This window comes from Eptatretus burgeri, chromosome 18 (assembly GCF_056783735.1).
Source record: "Eptatretus burgeri isolate ZD-2024b chromosome 18, Ebu_testis_v1, whole genome shotgun sequence".
Taxonomy (NCBI): domain Eukaryota; kingdom Metazoa; phylum Chordata; class Myxini; order Myxiniformes; family Myxinidae; genus Eptatretus; species Eptatretus burgeri.
The window spans coordinates 8,242,996-8,264,500 of NC_140978.1; the positions used below are offsets into that span (position 1 = coordinate 8,242,996).

The 21,505-nt window shown below is 41.9% G+C and overlaps 1 protein-coding gene across 2 annotated transcripts in view; it reads right to left on the reverse strand.

Annotated features, from left to right (window-relative positions):
* The window catches only part of SCFD2 (sec1 family domain containing 2), a 178,698-nt gene that overhangs the window by 145,076 nt on the left and 12,117 nt on the right, over window positions 1-21,505 (reverse strand). For both annotated transcript variants that reach the window (XM_085863582.1, XM_085863583.1), the window contains one exon: window positions 8,865-9,036. In XM_085863582.1, coding sequence (XP_085719708.1) covers window positions 8,865-9,036 — 172 coding nt within the window. The remainder of the gene's footprint in view (window positions 1-8,864; window positions 9,037-21,505) is intronic.

The following is a 21,505-nucleotide window of genomic DNA, read 5'->3' on the forward strand; positions in this document are numbered from 1 at the left end:
GAAAACACTCGATGGCACAAAATAGCTGGGCAGATCCCCTGCAACAGAAAATGAGTACCCTGAATTCTTAATTATTGTACCGAGCTAATTAGTTGGGGCCAAGAAATACTAGCTTTTGTTGAAATTGGCATGTCTTACATTTGCTTCATCAAATGACACCAGATCAAAAGCTCTTTTGCAATGGTACGAAAAGCAAACTAATCAAAGGCTGACTCTTTTTCACACCATCGCTATGGAATATCAACTATAATATTCTCCACCAGTCCCTCTGAAGCTCTGTCCATCCAGGGCAGAGCTTGGCTTACTGGCCTGACTCCACCTGCAATTGTAACCTAAAAAAAAATCAAATCAAATATCCACTATGTTGGTCGCTACTTATCGGCCTCAAGCTTCTGGCCTATGGCCCGGTTGCATAAAGCATTCTTAAGGAAAGATTTGAGGAGTTACTTAAATATTTCCTCAAGTTTCCCCTTCAGTATTTCCTCAATTTGACGATCGTTGTATATTCGAAGTTTCCTAAAGTTTTTCCTCAAAACCTTCCAAAAAAATTAAAGGGAGCACTGCCCTGTCCTTAAACACCAACCTTTGAGTTCCCAAATCGCACTTTTCATAGAAAATGGTCATGAAAAGGAGGATTATTGCCGCACAAGACATCACGAACGTGTTTTCAGATATCACCTCAACCCGCTTGACGTCTATGATGATATTACCTTGATCTAAAACACGTACTAAGGAATAACTAGAATGATACCAAGGATCTTTGATTGCCCAGGACTCATTTCCACAACAATATGTCTTAAATAATTTATAAACTCCATAAAACGGAGACAATCCCAGAGTATTGTTACGGATCTGGAAACCATTTGCATTCAACATATAGATGTCCCAAAAGTCAGTTATGTCGTTAAGTATGTGTGTAGTCAGATCCCCTTCCTTTTGTCTCGTGGGAGAATCAAAGGCGTGTGTTGCGATTTCTTTTAGTTAGGTTATTACATCTAATAAACCATCCCATCTGCATGACCCCTTCGGCCCATCACGCTCCATCACCACCCGCTGGCTGCTCGTACCTTGACTTGCCAAGAGGGGGGTCTCGCAGTTCCAGTTCTCGGCTCCCATGAACATTGTAACTCTTGTACAATGACCTTCGCGACGCTAACACTGTTACTCGTCGAGAGCAAAGCCACATGGAGGAGTAACTGGGATCTCCTGGCAGGGGCTGAGGCCCCGCCCCGGAAAGGTGGGCCGGAGGACCCTGTCCAATCAGAGGCGGACAGCGAGGTGCGTTTTCGCCAAGGGCCCCTCCCCGTGGAGAGAGGCCAATAAAAATCTCCGAGACTCTCTGTAGAAAGGGTCCGGTCGAGGTTGCTTTCACAGTGGCTGTAAGCAGTCAGTTTTGTTTCACGGTGGCTGTACGGGGTTCTGAAGTTTCACGGTGGCTGCTACGAGGAGTTTTAAGGAAGGATAGAGTGACCCTGACCTCCCTCCGTAGACCCCGATTGTTCACCACCCGAGCTCCGCCACAAACCACGAGTCCCTACGTGCGACTGGGGACTGGACAAACGACCTTTGTCAGGTGCCGCATTGTGGTGCATGCCCTTCATCCGACGGTCAGGTACACCACCGAACTCTGACCCCCAGCTTGTCTCTCTCCACGGCTGTGAGGGTCCAATAAAGACTCTTGGTTTCTTTTCATTTTGTGTGTGTGTCTGCATGTGGGCCCGTCTTGTAAGTAAATCTGAATAAGTGTTTTTGCTCATTGTAAATATTCCTTCTTGCATATTCGCGTTAAAGTCTTGCCTTTGCCTTTTTATTGTAAATAAACTTGTTAGAAATATTCCCAGTCCATTTCTATCCCTTCTTGAATTGGTCCAGCATGGTTCGGATCTGAGTTTAGGCGGGGTTTTAGCCCCGATAATCCATTCATTCCAGCCGGCACGGCTTTGGCAGTTTCCGCTCGGCTGCACCCGAACCAGAGTTGGTAGTCGGTAGTTGGAACTCTACCGCAGTCGGGAGAGTGACCCGGTTCGAGCAAGACGTGCTGAGGGCGTGGTTTTCCCAGTAGTCAAAATTTTCGGACACCTCTTCCTTTCTCTAATCCGATTGGTTGCCCAGCACAGCAACGGCTTCAAAGGATTTCCTCAACCTTAAAGAAATCCTTACTTGAGGATTTCCAAAGGGCTGTTTATATAACAGCCATAAAAATAAATCCTTCGATAAGAAATCACAGTGTACCTAAAGGGGAAATCCTTCCTCAAGGATGAGGGAATTTTACACAACCGGGACTATGGCCTTAGGCTTTGGGCCGCTTGTGTGCATTAGGCCTTGGTCACATTTGCTCAACGCGAGGATATGGCGGCCGTACGCCCTCTGAATTGGCAGAAACGTGCGGCGGCTACAGAGAAACTGAGGTGGCCTCAGGGAGGCCCTACGCCGTTTGGCTATATTTTACAGGCCGTAGGGGCGCCGTGGAATTATAGCGCGGAGTTATAACTTATTTTCATTTCTACGTTCGCCGTAGCAATTTGACAAGCCAAGCGATGACGTAGATGTGTTCCACGTCGACCGTACGTAGGGTGTACGGTGGGCTCGCGTTATTCGTGCGGCTGCCGTAAGCTCTTCTCAATGAAAAATGAATTTTCCCAACCCCAGAAAAATTACGGCGGCTGCACTATTTCCACAGTCGCCGTACGGTGGCCTTGCGGTCTGTGTGACCACCTGCGGGTAACGCAGGGTCGACGCACGGTTCCCCTACGCCCGCCGTGCACCTATGTACGGCCTCCGTGGCAGTCTGCGTTGACCGTGCGTCCACCGTGTGCTACCGCGAGAGATCGGAGTACAGGTGTTTGCCTATACACAGTGGTGCCCCCAGAATCCCAATTTAATTCGTTGCAGGAGGCTGTTCGGATTGCAAAAAGTTCCGATTCCAAAAATATTTTCCCATTAAGAAATAATGGAGTGAATTAATCCGTTCGTGGACCCAAAGAAAACCCACTTTCAAGACACTTTAAACTGAAATTCCCCATGTTTAAAGACCCGGTCACACCTTGACGTTTTAGCCAGCGATGGCAATGTATTAAAATGTATCTAAAATGCCGGCTTACGTTGAACTTTTGATGTTTTTTTTTTAAAGATTCGGACGTATTCATAGCGACTTGGTCTTATGTAGAACGCATTGGTAATGGACACAGAGCGTTTCGTTGTGTTATAGATAACTTATACCAACGAATGCTGAACCTGTTGTTGGCCTACACAACCGATGCCCAACGATAGTCTAACTTAGGCATAGCGTGTTGCACGCATCGCCGACGATGTCGTGACGTAGCCTATTAAAAGGCTGATGCACAACGATTCGAATCATAAATGCCGTAGAAATGGAAGTGTCAACATCGCGGTCACACCTTGGCGATCTTACCAGCGTATGCCGACCTAAGAAAAATGTGTCTAAAACGTTGGGGCACGTCAAATACGGTATGAGTAAGTTTGGTATACGTGAGTACAACGCTAAAGTACGCTATCATACGTCGTAGTAAGTAGAGTACATCAAGAAATTTTAAACTTGTTCAAAATTTTGCGATGTACTCGGCGTATGACACACGTTCCGCATGCGATGGGGATAGGTTGTACACACGATATGTGGATGCTTACACACGTCCACAAAGGCTACTTATAAGCTACTCATAAGTCGAAACACGTCGCGGTAATGTCTTTCTTACGTGAAACTTATTTCTAACTTATGTTTGACGTGCTTTGAACCAATTCTTTACGTAGTCCCAACACACATCGACGTATGTAGACGTATTCCAATGATGTCTTCCGGTCGACAAAAAAAAAAAAATTCACGTGTTTTCTAGCTTACAACTGCCATATAAAGACGTGTTCCCAGCGGTTTTGGGAATTGGTATATAAAAATGCTGCTCATAAACTGGGAACCCAACAGTGTTTTCGAGTCCATGTCCATGTCAGCAGTAACAGTATCAGTATTAGTATTAGTAGTAGTAGTAGTTTGTTCATGTTGGCAGTAGTAGGTGAGTGTGAGGGGGAGGATGTGGGTTATGATGGATCGTCCTTGTGTTTAACGATTTAAATGATAAACTCAACGATTTAAATGGCTGCATCTCCACTATTGAAAGTAGACGCTTGCGCTCAACAATTGGATTTTTTTTTTTTTACACTCAACGACTTTTAAACGGTACCACTCAGCTATTTTCATTGTTTACAATGAACGATTTAAATTGCTGTCACTCGCCTTTGTTTTTTGACGCTGGGGTTTGGAAATTTGAAGCGTTTCTTCTGAACGTGTTAAAACGCTCAAACTCGACTATTTTAAATAGACGCTGCCGATGGACAATTGGAATCATAGCCAAGCTAGACATCGAAGTGTGAACATCCTCGTCATGCCGAAGAAAAGTTTGAAGAATGCTGCAAATAAGTGTCCTCGCCGTGGCTGTGGACGCTGACGCAAGGACGATCCATTATACCGACGTCTTTCAGCCTATGAGTAACTTAAAAGTAACGTCTGTCGATGTGTGGCAACGATTGCGTAACGTGCCAACAACACATTAATCATAGGTTAGAAATAACTTTCGGGTACGCTAAACATTACCTAGGCGTGTCTCAACTTATGATTAACTTACAAGTAGCATGTGTTGACGTCTGTCAACGATCGCAGACCGTGCATACAACCTGTGGCCAGCGTAGCGGAACGTGCGAGCCATACGCCGGCATACGTCGTGAAATAAGACAACCAAAAAGTACAACGTTTAAAGCCAACGTACAACGACGTATGGCAGTGTTTTTCAGCGTGCTCTCAATGTTATCAAAACTTACCCATAACGTATTCAACGTGTGCCAGCGTTTTAGAAAAAAAATTCAAAAATCGGCATACGTTGGCTAAAACGTCAAGGTGTGACCGGGCCTTAAGGTAAAATAAGATGAGTAAATGACCTTCGGTGGCGGTGTATTGTATGTAAACTGGTACAATCACCAATCCAAAGGTTCACACAGGCTCGAGCTCCGGCCTGGGTTCCGATCGCTCGTGCACTCTGTGAGAGCGCTGCCCCCAGGGCAGCTCATCAAACATGACGCCTGCAGAACCACAATCACTTTCATACAAACGCATCGGGCTGACGTAATCATGGATATTCCAAATTACAACTGGTTTTGCTGTGGAATTCAATCCTTGCCCGACAGTCCGTCACACCATGTGATCGGATTGCTTTTTTGTTATTAATTAAAACACAAGATGATTAAAAAAACAAACATCACAAATGAAGGTGAAAACATGAGGTAAGGCCTTAGTCACATTTGGCTCGGCGGCCGGAGGGTCTACAAAATGTACGGGCACGAGCAATTATAAAGCGACCGCAGTATTTCCACGGTCACACAATGTAGCAGTCACATATGTTTTTATTTTTCGGGGAGCTGCATGGCGTATTTATAAATTGTGGAAACCGAAAACGTGGGGTGCCGTACGGTCTTTGATTTGATGTCGCACGGTGACCTTAGGGCGTTCCTGCAGCGGCCATATAATTTTCAAGGCAGATGCAAGGTGCCCGCAAGGCGACCCTAAGCCGAATGTGCGGCCAGACGGACGGTAACGAAGGTCACCGTGCGACATCAAATCAAAGACCGTACAGCACCCCCATGTTTTCTAAATACGCCGTGCGGCTACCCGAAAAATAAAAACATATGTGACTGCTACATTGTGTGACCGTGGAAATACTGCGGCCGCCGTATAATTGCTAGTGGCCGCAGATTTTGGAGACCCCACGGCCGCCGTGGCAAATGTGACCAAGGCCTTAGGAGACCGAACAACGGGTCTTCTATCATGAAGGAAAGGTACATTTTTATTACAACCCATTCAGAGGAAAGAAAGGTATATTTTGATTACAACCCATGCAGAGAAAATGTGGTAATGTATGTTATTTTCAGGAGTGACTGAGGCAGCGGTCTATTGCCTATACACCTCTCAAAGAGAGATTTGGTACACTCAAGAGTATATGTACATTTGAAACCTGAACAACATGTCGTCTATCATGAAAGAAAGGTACATTTTGATTACAACCAATACAGGGGAAAGAAAACAGTCATGATTAATATTTGAAATCTTTAACTGTTTGAGTGTTGAATTTTTCAAGCATACGAAATGAAAATATGGTATTTTTTTCAGGCAAACTGAATAAAACGCAAGATATATTGTTGTTGTGTTTTTTGAAGGAGTTCTCCACCTTTTATACCACAAACTATAAATTGGGTCAAAAGTCATATCATGCATTACAATTTCTCATGCACAAGATCAACATTACTCCACTCAATTTTATAACTGATGGGTAAAAACGGTTACTTTTATACGTTTTAGTATCACTGGACAAACTGTACGTCAACATCACCAGCTTGGTCAACATCATCTGAAGTATCACTGGACAAAATGCTTTTCGAAAACTCCGAATCACTTGCTGTATAAATCGCTTAAATCGTTGCCGTTGTCATAATCGCTCATGTCCTCTCTTGATGTCGCCATTTTCAAAAAGTTAATAAAACCACACTCCACCAGCGAGAATTCATTTTGGCCAATAAATATCGACCTTACAAACAAGCTGGAACACAATACATTCCAAAACAATCATTGAAGGCCATGCCGAACATACCTACTTGCCTCCAAATAGGAAAAACAATAAACAATGAACAATGATGGGCCACGGTCATGGCCAACAGCACGTTTCTGTGAAGCCACATGCAAATAGTTACTAGTGAAAAATCCAACCTGTCCTTTAGACCATCTTTTATGCTATACACTGGTGAAAAAAAAAAACATGGAATACAGGATATATAAACAAGCTATGTTTCACATGTGCATGGTCAGGTATTCACATATTATGTGACGTAAATAAATTGTTTACAATACACCATTTCTGGATCTGACGAAATGCCAGTACTCTTTTTGGAAAACTACCCATCTAACTCATGATGTCCAAATGTCAGACTACCTATGCCCGTGAGTTTCCCCCGGGTGCTGCCCTACTCACTTAGATATATATTGGTGACCGCAAACCCACCTCCTGGTTGGTGAGGCAGCACAGCAGAGGAAAGGTTCTCGTGTGGCACACACACATTACTGCTCACAGATCAAGCACTTTCAACTGTGATGGGACGCAAACAGTGCTTTACCAAGATAAGAGGTTTAAAACAGTATTTAAGCCAACAAGGTTGCATGGTCATAGGTAAACGAGTATGTGGTGTGTTGTCCTCACGATTTCAAGCAAAGGTGACACCATGATCAACACCTCCATGATCCTTTACTTGTGACCTTTAATCCTCGGTAATTAAAATACACCCGAGTATGCGCTGCTGAAGCTATCCAAACAGGAAGCAAAGCAGTAAGCATGCACTCATGGTATTTAATGCATTAGAACGATGTTCTTGGAGAGTGTTTTGTTTTTCTCTTCCCTTTCGTACAGATGTTCACATTGCTTTTGCCACCTTTACCATTCAGACCATTCTGTATTTAACACAGTCAATTTATTGCATCAAAATAGTATTAGGGGCTCTCTATTTGTCATCCATATGAAAATATGGTAGCAGTATTTACCACTAATCAATCATCATCTAATATGTAACAGTCAGTCCTCATCTAATAAGTATCAGTCAATAATGTGCATTAATCCTCTCACCCATTTTCCCTACCCACCCCCCCCCCCCAAATCCCTCATAAGAAGTAGTGTACATTGCAACTATGTTCCAAGGGCATCAAAGTATGCCATGCAATTATTGAAGCTTAGGACAAGCAGATAACATTTGTTTCCAATTAAAAAGGAAAGTACAGAACTCGGTAGGTTGGAAATTCAATTTGAACAAATAAATAACGAAACAGACTTTCGTTCACATAAAAGGTAACAAACTCACAGGCATATGACCGAAATGTAAGAACTGTACCAAATAGCAACAAACATTATGTATAAGGAGTGTCACACACACACAAAGTTATCACCATCTGCCAAAACCCTCTCCCTTGTCAAATGTCCCAACAATTAATCTATATCCAGAATATGTCAGCAAGGAAGAAAGCAAATTGCCAGAAGTTGAATAAAGAGCATATTTAAAATAAATAAATAAATGAATAAATAAATAAAGAACAACACTTTACATGGCTCATCGAGGACACAGCAGAAGAACTCTTAGCTCTTTGCCATAACCTTTGACCATGCATATAAAAAATAAAAAACCTTGGAGTATAGCAATTAAAATAAGCTAAGAAGATGATGGAAAAATATGGAGTGATGGTCATAAACCAGGTTCCTAGCCTTTTCTGAACTAATATTTCATCACAACGAGTTCAGCAGCTGATAACATGTGGGCTGGTACTGCCAATGCAAATGTGGATGTATTGCTGTGTTTCTGTCTACTGTGCTCACACAGCATCTGTTCTACAGGTCCTGGAATTTTCCTGCCATCAAAAACTAGGTGACAACATTTCACCTCAAGGACACCTCAAACATGTTGTCACTCCACCTCGATTCATAGATCTCAATAAATAGCACTGATGATTCCTCCGAATCGGTCCTTGAAGTTGTTACACAGATCCCTACTACCTTGCTCTTCTCTTTATTCATGAGCATTTTGTGCAGCACCTCAGCACTACGAATTTCACACTCCTGCATCAAACAGTATCAAGAATTTTAAAATCATTGTTATCTGTTGGGGTGTGGATGCCACCATGAATAGAACGAGAAAGAAACAGAACCATGAACATGTTTTGCAATGGGAACAAGGCTGTACAAAATAATACTGTACAAGCATTTGTGAAAAACTTAAATTACATCCCAAAGTAAAGTAAGAAGAAGATGGCAGAATTGCAGGGGTCTTACTGTGACTGTGCAACGCAACCAGGCACGACAACTTCAGGACCCCAGTCACCAGGAACAACGGATGTCAGAGCGACAATATTTACAGCCACATCAGCTGTGTGACCACCAGGCAACCTGGGCAAAAGGTCCAAGATCCTGTCAGCCAAGGTGTCACCATGGTGAGCCACTGCTCCTGCAATGAACATACGAATATAAAAAATATATGTTCAGAGAGACAACCTGGGCAACAGTAGCAAGAATCATACAGTAGGGATTGATGGTGGAAAGGGGGGGGGGGGGACAGCAGCATAAAATGATGTAATTCTACATGCAGAAATAAAAGATAAAGTATGATATTTAAATATTGTAGATTAAAACAAAAGTCAATTTCAAATATACTTATTTGAAACAAACACCAGATAGTCCAATTTGACATCACAGCATTAGTGAAGAAATGTTTTTATTGAATCAAAATATCGAACAAATTGGAGGAAGTATAAATAAAAGCAGAAATCCACTAATAGTCCTGCAGCACATGTACACAAAAGAGGGGGCACTGCAGCTGGAATAATAACATTCGTCATCAGAGCTAAAACTGACCTCGCAGTTGTGGGGTTCATAAAAACATGCGATGACAAGCCGAAAAGTCAGGGTAATTTGCACGTCTCCATTTACCAACATGGTCACTATCCATGAATCCTAATGCCTTACCTCACATACTTGAGCAGGAAGGACAACAATTTTGTTGTCTAACTCTGTGTTACGGGTCAAGGAGTTAAATAAAAATACGACAACAAACTGTCAGATGAATAGTTTTTCACGGTCCATCATGGTACACCAATGCGGCTCTTACCTTGCTCTATGCATAAGCACCCCGACTGCTCTCTGCATAAGCCCTGACATGCTGAATAACTCCATTTTGATACACAGATTACTTCAACATGACCTATTCTCGTTTTTTCAGATATATAAAGAACTAGCAGTAGTACCCAGCATTGCCCATTGCTGTTGTAATCTTGTTGGCATTTTGAAGGAATTTAATATTTTTTTTTTCTTTCTTTTTTGTGGGGACCAAAAACAATTCCCTACATTCACTAAGGAATGGTGTTGGGGATCATTTAATATTGCTTATCACATCGCTACAAAGGCTTATGCACGATAGAGCGATCAAAAAAAAAAAATTCTACTTTTTGTGTTTTCTTTCAAAATTTCCAAATTCATTTTGCCCAAAACATTCTTCGGAACTCATTGATAAACCTCTGAAAGTTTGACGAAGATCTGCTCAGCGATCTCTGAGAAAAATGCAAACACACCCTCAGACAGACAAAAACATCTTCTTTTTTAATATAGATAGAGAATCCGGAACGATTGGTTGAGATGGCTGTAAAATTTGATGGATAGGCATCTGAAAGGCATCAACTGGAAAGATTTGACAGTGGAAAACGTGTTTTGTTCAAAACCATTTAGTGGGAAATCTCCTTGGGGTTTCTCCTGATCTGACAAGAATCCAGTCTGTATGATGCTCTCAGGACATTTCCATGGATGAGGAGGTGAAGTACTTTCGACTGCTTGCAATCAATTGTAAGAAGAAGGTGCTTCTCAAGCGTGTCCTATCATATTAAAATGCCCCCGTACCTCTGTCTCTTCACAGAAGATGGGCGCATGGATTTCAGCAGAAGATCACATTTAAAGCACAAACTTGAAGAGCTGGTACCAGGTGAGAAGACCAGTCAGGTGGATGGATATGATGCTATCATTTTTGATGAACATGTTGTCATAGAGATGCCAGCATCTCCTCCTAAGTCATCCAAGATTACATATTGAGAGGTGGTTGAGCGATTTTGCCACTATACAATACAGACACTTCCATGAGGTTCCACAGATCATATCCAGATTTACGTGGTCTTTGTCAGGTATATAGTTGAGTATAAAAGATCAAAATCAAAGTAAAACCGGGAAGGTGATTGGTGGCATTGTTTTCTACATTCAGCTAGAAATTTCCATACCTCCAAACTGGAAAAAATTCCTTTCCAAAGGAGAGAACAAGACAAATATAGCTCGATTTTAGAGTACATGGTGGAAAACGCAGGCTCATTACTGAGTGACAAGCACACACTATGTCAGTGGTGGGCAAGGGAACAAGGCTATGAAGATCACGCAGGGTAGCAGGATGGAAATCGAGGGCTTAGCATCAAATCATGAAAAGGTGGATACCAGGATTGTGTTTCGACACACACTAAAGCTGCTGCAGAAAAAGGAGCAGAGCATATTGTGGGAAGCAGTGCCAACACTGATGTCCTTGTGCTGCTTTTACATCGTCACACTAGTTATCGGTTTGAGTGTGATATTTCTTCTCACCGGCAGAGAGGGAAAGCAAGCCAATCTCACGAGGAATGTCCAAATCCACAAAATATATGAGAAGTTGGAAAAGAAAGCACGACATCATGTTGTTAGTTGACTGTCTAACCGGTTGTGATGCTGTGAGCTTTTCAGAGGGCATGGGAAGCGAACGGCATATCATTTGACGAGTCGGAAAGTTGAAAAATTCCATGCTCTGTGCAATTTATGGAAATATTTAACATTGCAAAAACAAGAAAAAGAGCAATCAGAGAATGCAAACTCTCACCAGGACTTCTTTTGTGTGGCGTTTGCATACTGGTGTGTTAGATAATTAATAAGAGACATAATAAGTGCCACTTACAACTGCAGGCAGTGATGACTGGGTACCAAGACGTCCCGCTTTGATTGGACACCTGACCCTGACCCATGACATTTTTCATTATTATTCAATTGAATTTAGAATGGGATTAAAATAAATTCAATTCAAATCAAATGGAAGACCAAACAGGTACAGTCCTGCATTGATTGGAGTCATCAGAAGGAACCCAAACAAGCAAAAAGCAAAGATGAAGTCATCAGGAGGAAAGTGGATAGGATTCACATTTCAACTGCTACTCCACTACCCTCAAACCCATCCAGGCACTGACAAGTGAGCCTTATTAAAAAAAAAAAAAAAAAAAACCCAGATCCAAATTTTTTTCTAATTTGGCCTGCCAGACCATGCATTCGATAAAGTCGAAATTTCAAACGTATTCCGCATCACCACTAGATCATAATTGTGAAGTTTCACGTTGACTGATTAAGTGGTTCCAGAAAAAAAAAAACATTTCATAATCTTTCTTCAATCCAATAAGGCTCCCAAACCATGTGACCTATCAATTGTTCCTCAACAAATTTGTACACCCACAGGTTGTCCTGTCTGTGTCTGTTTGTGGTGAGGATGTTGAGGTCGTGGAGAGATTCACTTACCTTGGCAGTGATATTCATGTCTCTGCTGGCTGCGAGTCAGAGGTCAATAGACATCTGGGTCGGGCCTGGGGAGTCATGGATTCACTGGATCATGGGGTGTGGCGCTGCCGGTACCTGTGGACGAAAGTCCGAGTCTTCAGGTCCTTGGTACTTCCAGTCTTGCAATATGGATGCAAGACTTGGACTCTGACCAAGGATCTGAGACGGAGACTTAATTCCTTTGGTACCAGGTCTCTTCGGAGAATCCTTGGCTATTGCTGGTCGGATTTTGTGTCCAACGAGCGGTTGCTGAGAGAAACTCGGATGAGATTTGTTACCTGCATAGTCTGTGAGCGTCAGTTGCGGCTGTATGGACATGTGGCTCGTTTTCCTGACGCTGATCCTGCTCACCAGATTCTCTCAGCGAGGGAGTCTCATGAGTGGAGGAGGCCAGTGGGCTGACCACATGCCTCGTGGTTGCAGCAGGTTGACCATCATCTCAAGGAGATGGGGATGGGCCTGGCATCTGCCTGGGGGATGACCAGACGGAGGCCCCTGGAGTACCGGCGGAAAGTGGACGCAGCAACGCGCTGTTCTGGCACATGCTCCCATACCTGACCTGACAGGTTGAGGAACATTTGTGTGAAGTTTCCTCTTAATCTGTTCAGCCATTCTGGAGACGATTTTTTTTTGTAGGCTTTCGGGTAAATCAAATATGGCGGCCAAATCACGTGACCTTCCTTCACGTCATTTTTTTTTCTTTGGACCATTTTATCCCGAGATGACACTCAAAAATTTTCATACTGATCAGATGTAGTATTCTACATATGCAATTATGATATCATAAAAAAAATTACACATTCCCATGAGTACTTGCCAAGTTTCAATTTTTTTCCCTTGGTGCAGATTCATAAATATAGAGGTCCAAAGTTTTTCCAACATGGCTGTCACATCACGTAACCAATGACGTCATAATTATCAATAAAACATTCCATATGAGTGGTCATTCCGATAGTGAGAATTTCGTCTCAATGCGACAAGCGGTTGCGGAGAAAAAGACGAAAGTTCTGTGTGGACAAACAAACAAAAAGACCCAAATGCAGTACCCTCTCCTTCGGCGAGGGTAATAAGATGTCGCAGCCACAAAAAATTGTTGGGAATTTGTATGGCAAAGCACATTGAGTCGTTGAATTCTCTCAGGTATGAGAAAGCAAGTCAGAAAGTACCTGTGAAGAAACTACCTCCAACTGAAGACAGTTTCAGTTTACACCTTCAATGGTGTATCTATCAGCTGGCGGACATGGCGAGAGACTGTCATCAACATGCAAGAGTTATTGGGTGATACACAGTTTTGGTTATGAGAAGACCCAGATGGGACCTCCATAATGCAAATTTGATGAACCAGCCTGCCACTGCCCCAGAGCTGTTGAATGACGTCGTGTTCTATTGCTAAACGAGCTCTTTTGAATGCACTTGTCTTGAAATTTGAGAATGATCAACCCTACACATCAGCATATAGCTGTGAAGCACTGTGTCTACTTGAGACATTCGATGACCCCACTGCATGTGGAAATCCTCTGACATATGCAATGCTGTGTAACATCGATTATGCTCGTGAATCGGATGATGAGTAGTTTGGAGTTCTAAATGAACTGTATTCATCTATATTGAACAGTGTGGCAACAATCATGTTGTGAATAGTTTCATTTAATTATTTGGCCCTGAAACCATGGGGTTCGGCACCAAAAGAATCTTCTTAGGTGCTGTGGCAAGTGATTTAAGAGAGTTGGACATGGAGATGGTGGCCATGTTGGAAAATGGATACAAAATGTCATTACTTTTCAGCTTGTTGTCACATGTTTTCATGAACTCCATAAACCGAAGGTCAGTTTTAGCTATAATAACAAATGTTGTCATTCCAGACCCAGTTGCTCGAGAACTAAGGCCTATTTTATCCCCATGCGAAAGGACTATAATAGGCTGCACTCTGGCACACCTAAAATTTACCTTACATGAAAGGACTGCAAAGACTAAGAAGGTGGGGGGGTCTTACTGCATCAGTAGCTAAGAAGGTGGGGAGGGGGAGGTGGGGTACTGTTAAACTAGCCTCTATGGCATAATGGTTCGAGTGTCCACTCTGAATCGAGGCGGTTTGAAACCTGGCCGAATCATACCAAAGACTTTGAAAACGGCACAGTAATAACCCAGTTTACGTCAGGAATATGTTCCTGAAAAGTGCGATGATCATCGAAACGAAGTAAATCAAAGCAATTTTTCTCATAAAAAAAATAATGCAATAAGGAGGGGATGCATTCCTAACATTGCCACTTCACGTATTACATTTTTCTTTTTACCTATAACATGATATTACCTTTTTTAATAAAGTGAAAGTTATATTCAAATACACGTATGTATAAAACAATAAACAATTGTCAGACATCTATATATTACTAAAACTCTCATCGTGTGTGTGTGTGTGTGTGTGTGTGTGTGTGTGTGTGTGTGTGTGTATGTATATATATATATATATATATATATATATATATATATATATATATATATATATATATATATATATATATATATATATATACATATATATACATATATATATATATATATGTATGCATGTTCCCAAAATACAGCCAAAACGGTACATGAAAGCGCAAAAGTTTTAGGGCCACCTTACTCACCATTCGCCTGTGGTGTGCAGTATCAAGTTTCGTTCAAATCGGGAAACGAAAAAAATTATTAAAAATCAATTCCCGATTCAGTCAAGTACTCTTCGGGAGAATTTGATCAATGCAAACAACCTCAGCGGTATAGTTCACTGGAGCTACCCTGTTTTTTTTCTTGAAATGATTTATTTTAAAATCTCAAACATTTAGTATAGACAAAGAAAGATTTATTTTTAAGCATAAAATAAACATCGCCATTTTGATCTAATACTTCCGTGTTCATTGATAAATAAAATTGTGTTTCGAAGATTACGCACAATAATTTCTTCGACTTTCTTTTCTCCGTTTTTTTTTCACATTGACGCACAATATCAAGTTTCATTCAAATCTGGTAGCGAAAAAAATTGTTTAAAAAATCAATTCCCGATTCAAATACTCTTCGGGAGTATTTGATCAATGCAAACAACCTCAGCGGTATAGTTCGCTGGAGCTATCTTTTTTTTTTTTCTTGAAATGATTTTTTTTTTCATCAACCGCTGTCACAACGGCAACCCAACGGGTTCACGGGTCATCTAGTATTTAAATAAAAACAAACCTATTCCAGAAGCAGCAGAAGTTGCCAGTACCTCTTCTGCTTCTTCTTCTTCCTCTGCTCTTCAATGAACATTGCCATTTTTATAGATGGCACGCACCGTAGTCTGAAATAAACTTAATAACCCGGCAACATCGATGGCATGTTCACCAGCATCCATTGAACGAATACACTTTTACGATACCTCTTAGGCAATCCACAGCACAGTACATTTCTTTATGTGCGGCGCAAAGTACAGGTGTTCTTTCGGCGAATTTGTGATCTCCTGATTTGGTACTTTAGCGATGTATTCTAGTGTCTTTATCCGTCTTGTAAGCTGTGAAAACATTTAAGAATAAAAGATATGGCTTCTGAAGCGACCCCAGTGCGAGTTGAGGTGACGCAAATCGGGTAATGGTATTAACATGACAATGTATTTATGAAATAATGAAAAAGGGGGGTGACATAAATTGTGGGTATGACTGTATGTGCTACTTCCTTGCTCAATGCTCAGCATTTAAAAAGACAGAGCACGGGCAAAAAGTCACAAGTTGGGAATAATAGCAGAGGATTTGATGAACCTCACATCCTACTGCAGCAAAGTTCTTTGTTGGGGAATTCATATTATTATTATTATTATTATTATTATTATTATTATTATTATTATTATTCCCACGCTTTCGAAGAAAAGCGGGAATATTGTGATTGGCTCCGCCGTCCGTCCGTAAGTCCGTCTTACCCTGTAACTAACTCCTCCTGCACCATTTGAAATAGGAACTTGAAACTTTGGGACATAGTAGATATATGCATGGGGAAGTGCACAACACTTTCAGATTTTTGATATGACCCCTAGGGGCCGGGTCAGAGGGGTTGGGGTCATGGGGATCGATTTTTTTTTAATTTAATTTGTCTTATAGCTTTTTAAATCAAACATATTCATGAGTTATACATTTAACAACATTTTTTTTTAAACACATGATGATCAGAGGGTGCTTGGGGGGTAGGGGGTACTTAGCGGATAGGGGGTCAAAATAGCAACTCCTACACCGTTTGAGATATGAACTTGAAACTTTGGGACAAATGATATATGTATGGGGAAGTGCACAACACTGTCACATTTTTGATATGACCCCTAGGGGCCGGGCCAGAGAGGGTGGGGTCATGGGGGCTGATTTTTTTTAAAGTGTATTTACCATTGTACATGGTAAATTATTTTATAAAGAACTTACTTATGTGGCCCCATGAGTGACAAACAGTCACAGGTTTTACTGTATTTATCTAATTGATTATGAATAATTATAATTAATATTATGCACAGTTCATTCCTATGATTAAATTGATGCACAGTTCTATATTTCTGGACAGTGTTAAATTAATGTTTCATGAAATGTTGACATGCTTACAATGACTTCTGATTTAGTAAACATAGTAAGTCTTTGGTCATAAAGCACATCAAATAGAAAAGAAGTCAATTCATTTTGCAAGATAAAATTTCACCGAGTATTAATGGGACAAAGCAGTGCGCGTGGGAATATGCGATGGTCTGCCATCGACAACGTAGTTCTAGTTATTATTATTATAAAAGGTTACCCCAATAAAAATGCTTCCTTTTTCAGTGTAAGGGTAAGAGATTGATTCTGCGGCCAGCTCGACTAAACTATGAGGAGGGGCTGAAGGAGGAAGGACTTTATGCATTAGAAAGGAGGCGATTACAAGGGGATGTGATCGAGATGCTTATGATAATGAAAGGCAAAGACAAAATAAGTGCAGAAGAGTTTTTTTTCAGCAGAATATAGTGATAGTAGCAGTGGACATAGTCTGAGAGTACAGAAGATGAGAGTTAAGACAGTAGAAAGGCAGGGGTCTTTCACTCAGAGTAGTTAATGGATGGAATGGTCTCCCTAGAAAAGTAATGGCAGCAGAAACAGTAGACAAGTTTAAATTGGAATTAGCTAGGTACCCGATGCATTGGAGATAGAGAGGTACAGGGATATTGGCAGGACTTATGGGTCGCATGAATATAGATGGGTGATGGTATACATCTCGTCATTAGGATGTCTGTGAGAGGGTCTCATCAAAAGATAATGTGCATTCGGTGTCTGTGCATTCCTCACCCAAAAGCCACCCTCACCCCCCACCAATATATATATATATATATATATATATATATATATATATATATATATATATATATATATATATATATATATATATACACATACAATTTATTTTAACAGCCTGGTGATGTTCCTGAGCCTGCCACACTTTTTCTCATCCTGACTCGCTCTGTCCACTCCATCCCCAAATTACACAAGGTTGTTAGCGTGACCGATTTATTTAATTTGGCATAGCACAGGCATGATGGGCCAAATGGCCTCTAACTGCGTCCAATTTCCTTGTTATTCCCAGAATAAGGAATAACGACTTTTAGCAGAGAAATGCTATTTTCCAAGACACTGAAGGGGTCTCATGGACCTCAGAATATTGTACATTTATCATTTGAAATCATTACATAAACAAAATAAAGAAACAAAACACATGAATTATAAACACCTGGCTCAGCATTAACAGTATCGAGGTTTCCTTCACTACATCAACAGAGGAACACAAATTAGACCGAGGACATCACAAACAATGGGTGAACTGCTCGCCCAGCAACTGCAGCCGGAATTTTAAAACATTCAAACTTTCATCCTTCTGATCCTGAAATTCATAACCTCAAGGCAGGTCTTCAAAACGATGGCAGCAGTGTGGATTATGTGATGCTGATATAGACACAGACACACACCAATAGTGTAATCATCAGATGTCCCAGGACCGAGAACATTATTGGGGTTCCACGTTGTTGTGTCTAAGGGAAAATGGACTGGGCAGTGCCCAACTCCTCTCTGGGGCAGGAATTTGGCCAACTGCTGTCAGCAATAATTTTCCTAGTCCTCATTGAAAGGCAGTTGGATCTTTAACAATTACCAGCAATCAATGCTAATATAAAAGACCCCAGTTTTAAAAAAAACCACCAGCAATTAATGCTAGCAAATGGGTCCATAGCTTAACGTCATTTTCGCCAAATGACACACTTTCTGATGAAATGCCCTTCCTGTGAAACACTAATCCGAGTTTATAGTGGGGTTGAGAATCAAACCCAGACAAGACAACCCAAAGTCAGCTGTGCTACTTCTGTCACCTGATCAGTGGCATCCATAGGGGAAGAGGAAAGTCCTTTAGGAAATGCCCTGCTGAGTGCGGCGAGAAAGGTGGCGACATTGTTGTGGCGTCGCTGGTACCCAGAGTGCCCCGGGAAGTGACGGCACTTCCCCCAAGCTCAGTGGCTGTGTTTGTCTCATCTCGCAGTTATGCATTGTGGTATGCGTGCGTGCGTCAGCTGCACCATAAGCCTTGGATCTCAGAAAAAGAAAAAGTAAAAATGCCCACGTGCCTTTAATAAGTATGTGCACGTTTGAAAGTAAAGTTGCCTTTGACAACATTTTTGGGGACCGACATAAAATGCTTTGCTTTTTTGGGGGGGAGGGGGGGTAAACTATCACCGACTTTAAAACTGGGCCTTTTGCCTTACCATTCAGCTTTGATAGCTTTTAACCATGAAACTTCCACCCATCATTAAGCTTGTGTTGAAGGAACATATTTTGCACACAAGCTGTTTTTGGAAATTACACTTAACTTGTTATCTCTGCTCAGATTAACAAACTGCCTGACATTATTTGTTGCAAGAATCGACCTTGTGTCAGTACCTGTACCATAGTCATGAAATTCATGATTTAGATTACATACTCAACAAAATTGCCCAAACCCTTTGCAAGGTGAAGGTGTGGACAGACAATAGAAGTGGAAGATGATTTGTTATACAAAAGTACAGGACTCCATATTTTTTTTCATTTTGATACTTGGAATCTATCATTCATAAAAACCAACAATGCTGATGACATCATATCTTTACTCTCTTCAAACGGCCAGATATTTGAGGATCAGTTTGGATTCTGTTCTGGTCATTTAACTCTGGACATGCTGCTACTCCTCTCTCAATAATGGTCAAAAGTCCTAAATCTTAAACTAGAAGTCAAGACCATCTGCCTGAACACATTTCAGGCATTTGACAATCTGGCCTCATGCTCTAGTTGCCACAGGCAGTGAACTTGGTAGACAAAGCTGCGTTCACACCTGAAATTCTGACTTCATCCAATAGCACAGCACGTTGCTATCAATGGATCCCTTAACTATCCTCTCCTCTCCTCGCCCAGTGGAGTCTGAAGTGCTCCAAGGAAGTGTCTTGGTCCGTCTTATTCCTCATCTCTATAAATGACCTCTCTGATGCTCTAGAAAAACCGTTGTTTTCCAGATAACTCCACATTGTGTTGTACTGCACTCACATCCCACTTACAGGCAGGGAGCATCTGCATCATGCTCTGCCAATCTCAAATTGATTTGCAGCTGGTTTGACAAATGAAGCATGCCTTTCCATCATGGCACATCTCAGTCGAAACCTATCACATAAGGATCATTAAATGATTCCACCTACCTTTATCATTGAAGAGGTTCATTGCTACTGGAAGAGGTTTAGTCTCTTGAACTTTTTGGCTTCGCAATCAGACATGGCCTCTTCTGTGCTGACCATAGAACAAAGCTGGACTTCAAAGGAAGACAAAGACCAGGCACCTCCATTGTTCCAAGCCATTCCTTGGAAGATTAGAAATTGTCACAGCCTAAAAGGCATTTGTTGATAGCTCAATGGAGTACTGCTCTACCTTACAAGTAGACATTGTTATAAATGTGAAACATTGTAATATGAAAGTCAACCAAGAGTTGTGGCTGTTACAGCCAAAGCACAGAGGTGGTCTTCTTCTTATTCTTCTTTCATATGCAGTACAAGAATGCAGGGTAACATCATTGGCTGAAGGCACGGCTGTGCTGCTGATGCTGCAATGCTCCCTGCAGATCAGGGTAGAATTTGAAATTTGGCCAGAGTGATGGCGAGAGCTCGCCAACTCTTCACAAAGAACACCTTGGGATCTTAACGTCCACAAACTATGAATGCTGGCAGACGGGATGCCCAGTTTAACATCCATCTGAGGTACGGCACACACATTGATGAATCACTCTGTCTGTGAAACACCGGGATGGCAGTTTATAGCTGGGTCAGGATTTCAACCGAGGCTCGACAACTTAGAGGAGAGCGTGTGTACCTCTGGGCCATCCTCCCAGCCCCACAGAGGTGGTGATTACTTATCAATATGAACAACCTATTTTTCACCAAAGTAGACAATCCACCAACCTTTATGATGAGTATTTTGTTTCAAATAAATATCCCAGAGTGGGTCATCTCTTGAGGTTGTAATTCAGACCTCTGCTGAATCCAAAATCTGTGAAAAGTCACGGACATTAGACTGGAGTCAATTTGGAAGAAACCCGCCCTGGGAGCCCCGCTGATCTGAAATCGAAGAATCTATGACCGCATGATCCTGAGGACCAGAGGAGAAGGGCTGTATTTGTGTTTCAGAGCAATCAGTTGGTAACTAATGGATGAGTAGGAATCCGAAATTTCAGGGGGTACCTTCCCCCCTCCCCCTTCCTGGAGCCCCCATGATCCAAAATTGGAAAGAAAGAAAAAAAAATTGAAGCCCAAGCGATTTTGGAGGTTACCGTCTTGTATTTATGTGTCCAGTTTTAGAACAATCAGCTGGGTGATCAGGGAGAATTAGCAAAAAGTTAACGGACGACCAGACGGACAGACATCCGGACATCAAAACCAATTTTATAAGTTCATCGCGATGAGAGTCTCCTGAAGAGTGACAGATGTGCCCAATGGGGAAGCAACAAACATCACCCTGGGCACAACCCTCAAGGCAGAAGCCAGACAAGGAAAAACTTGGCCTCAGTCTTTCATGAACCGGCCAGCCTGGCCTGAAGTTCAACCAAGTAGTTGGGGCAGGCATTTGGCATTTCTTCAAGGTGCCGGCAATAGCTCACCGACTCTTCGCGAAGGAAACCTTGGGACCTGTAGAATGCTGGCAGAAGGTGAGACGCCCATTGTACGTCCATCCAAGGGACGGCACACACATTGACGAATTCCATAATTGGGTCGGGATTCAAACCCAGGCAAGACAGCTTTA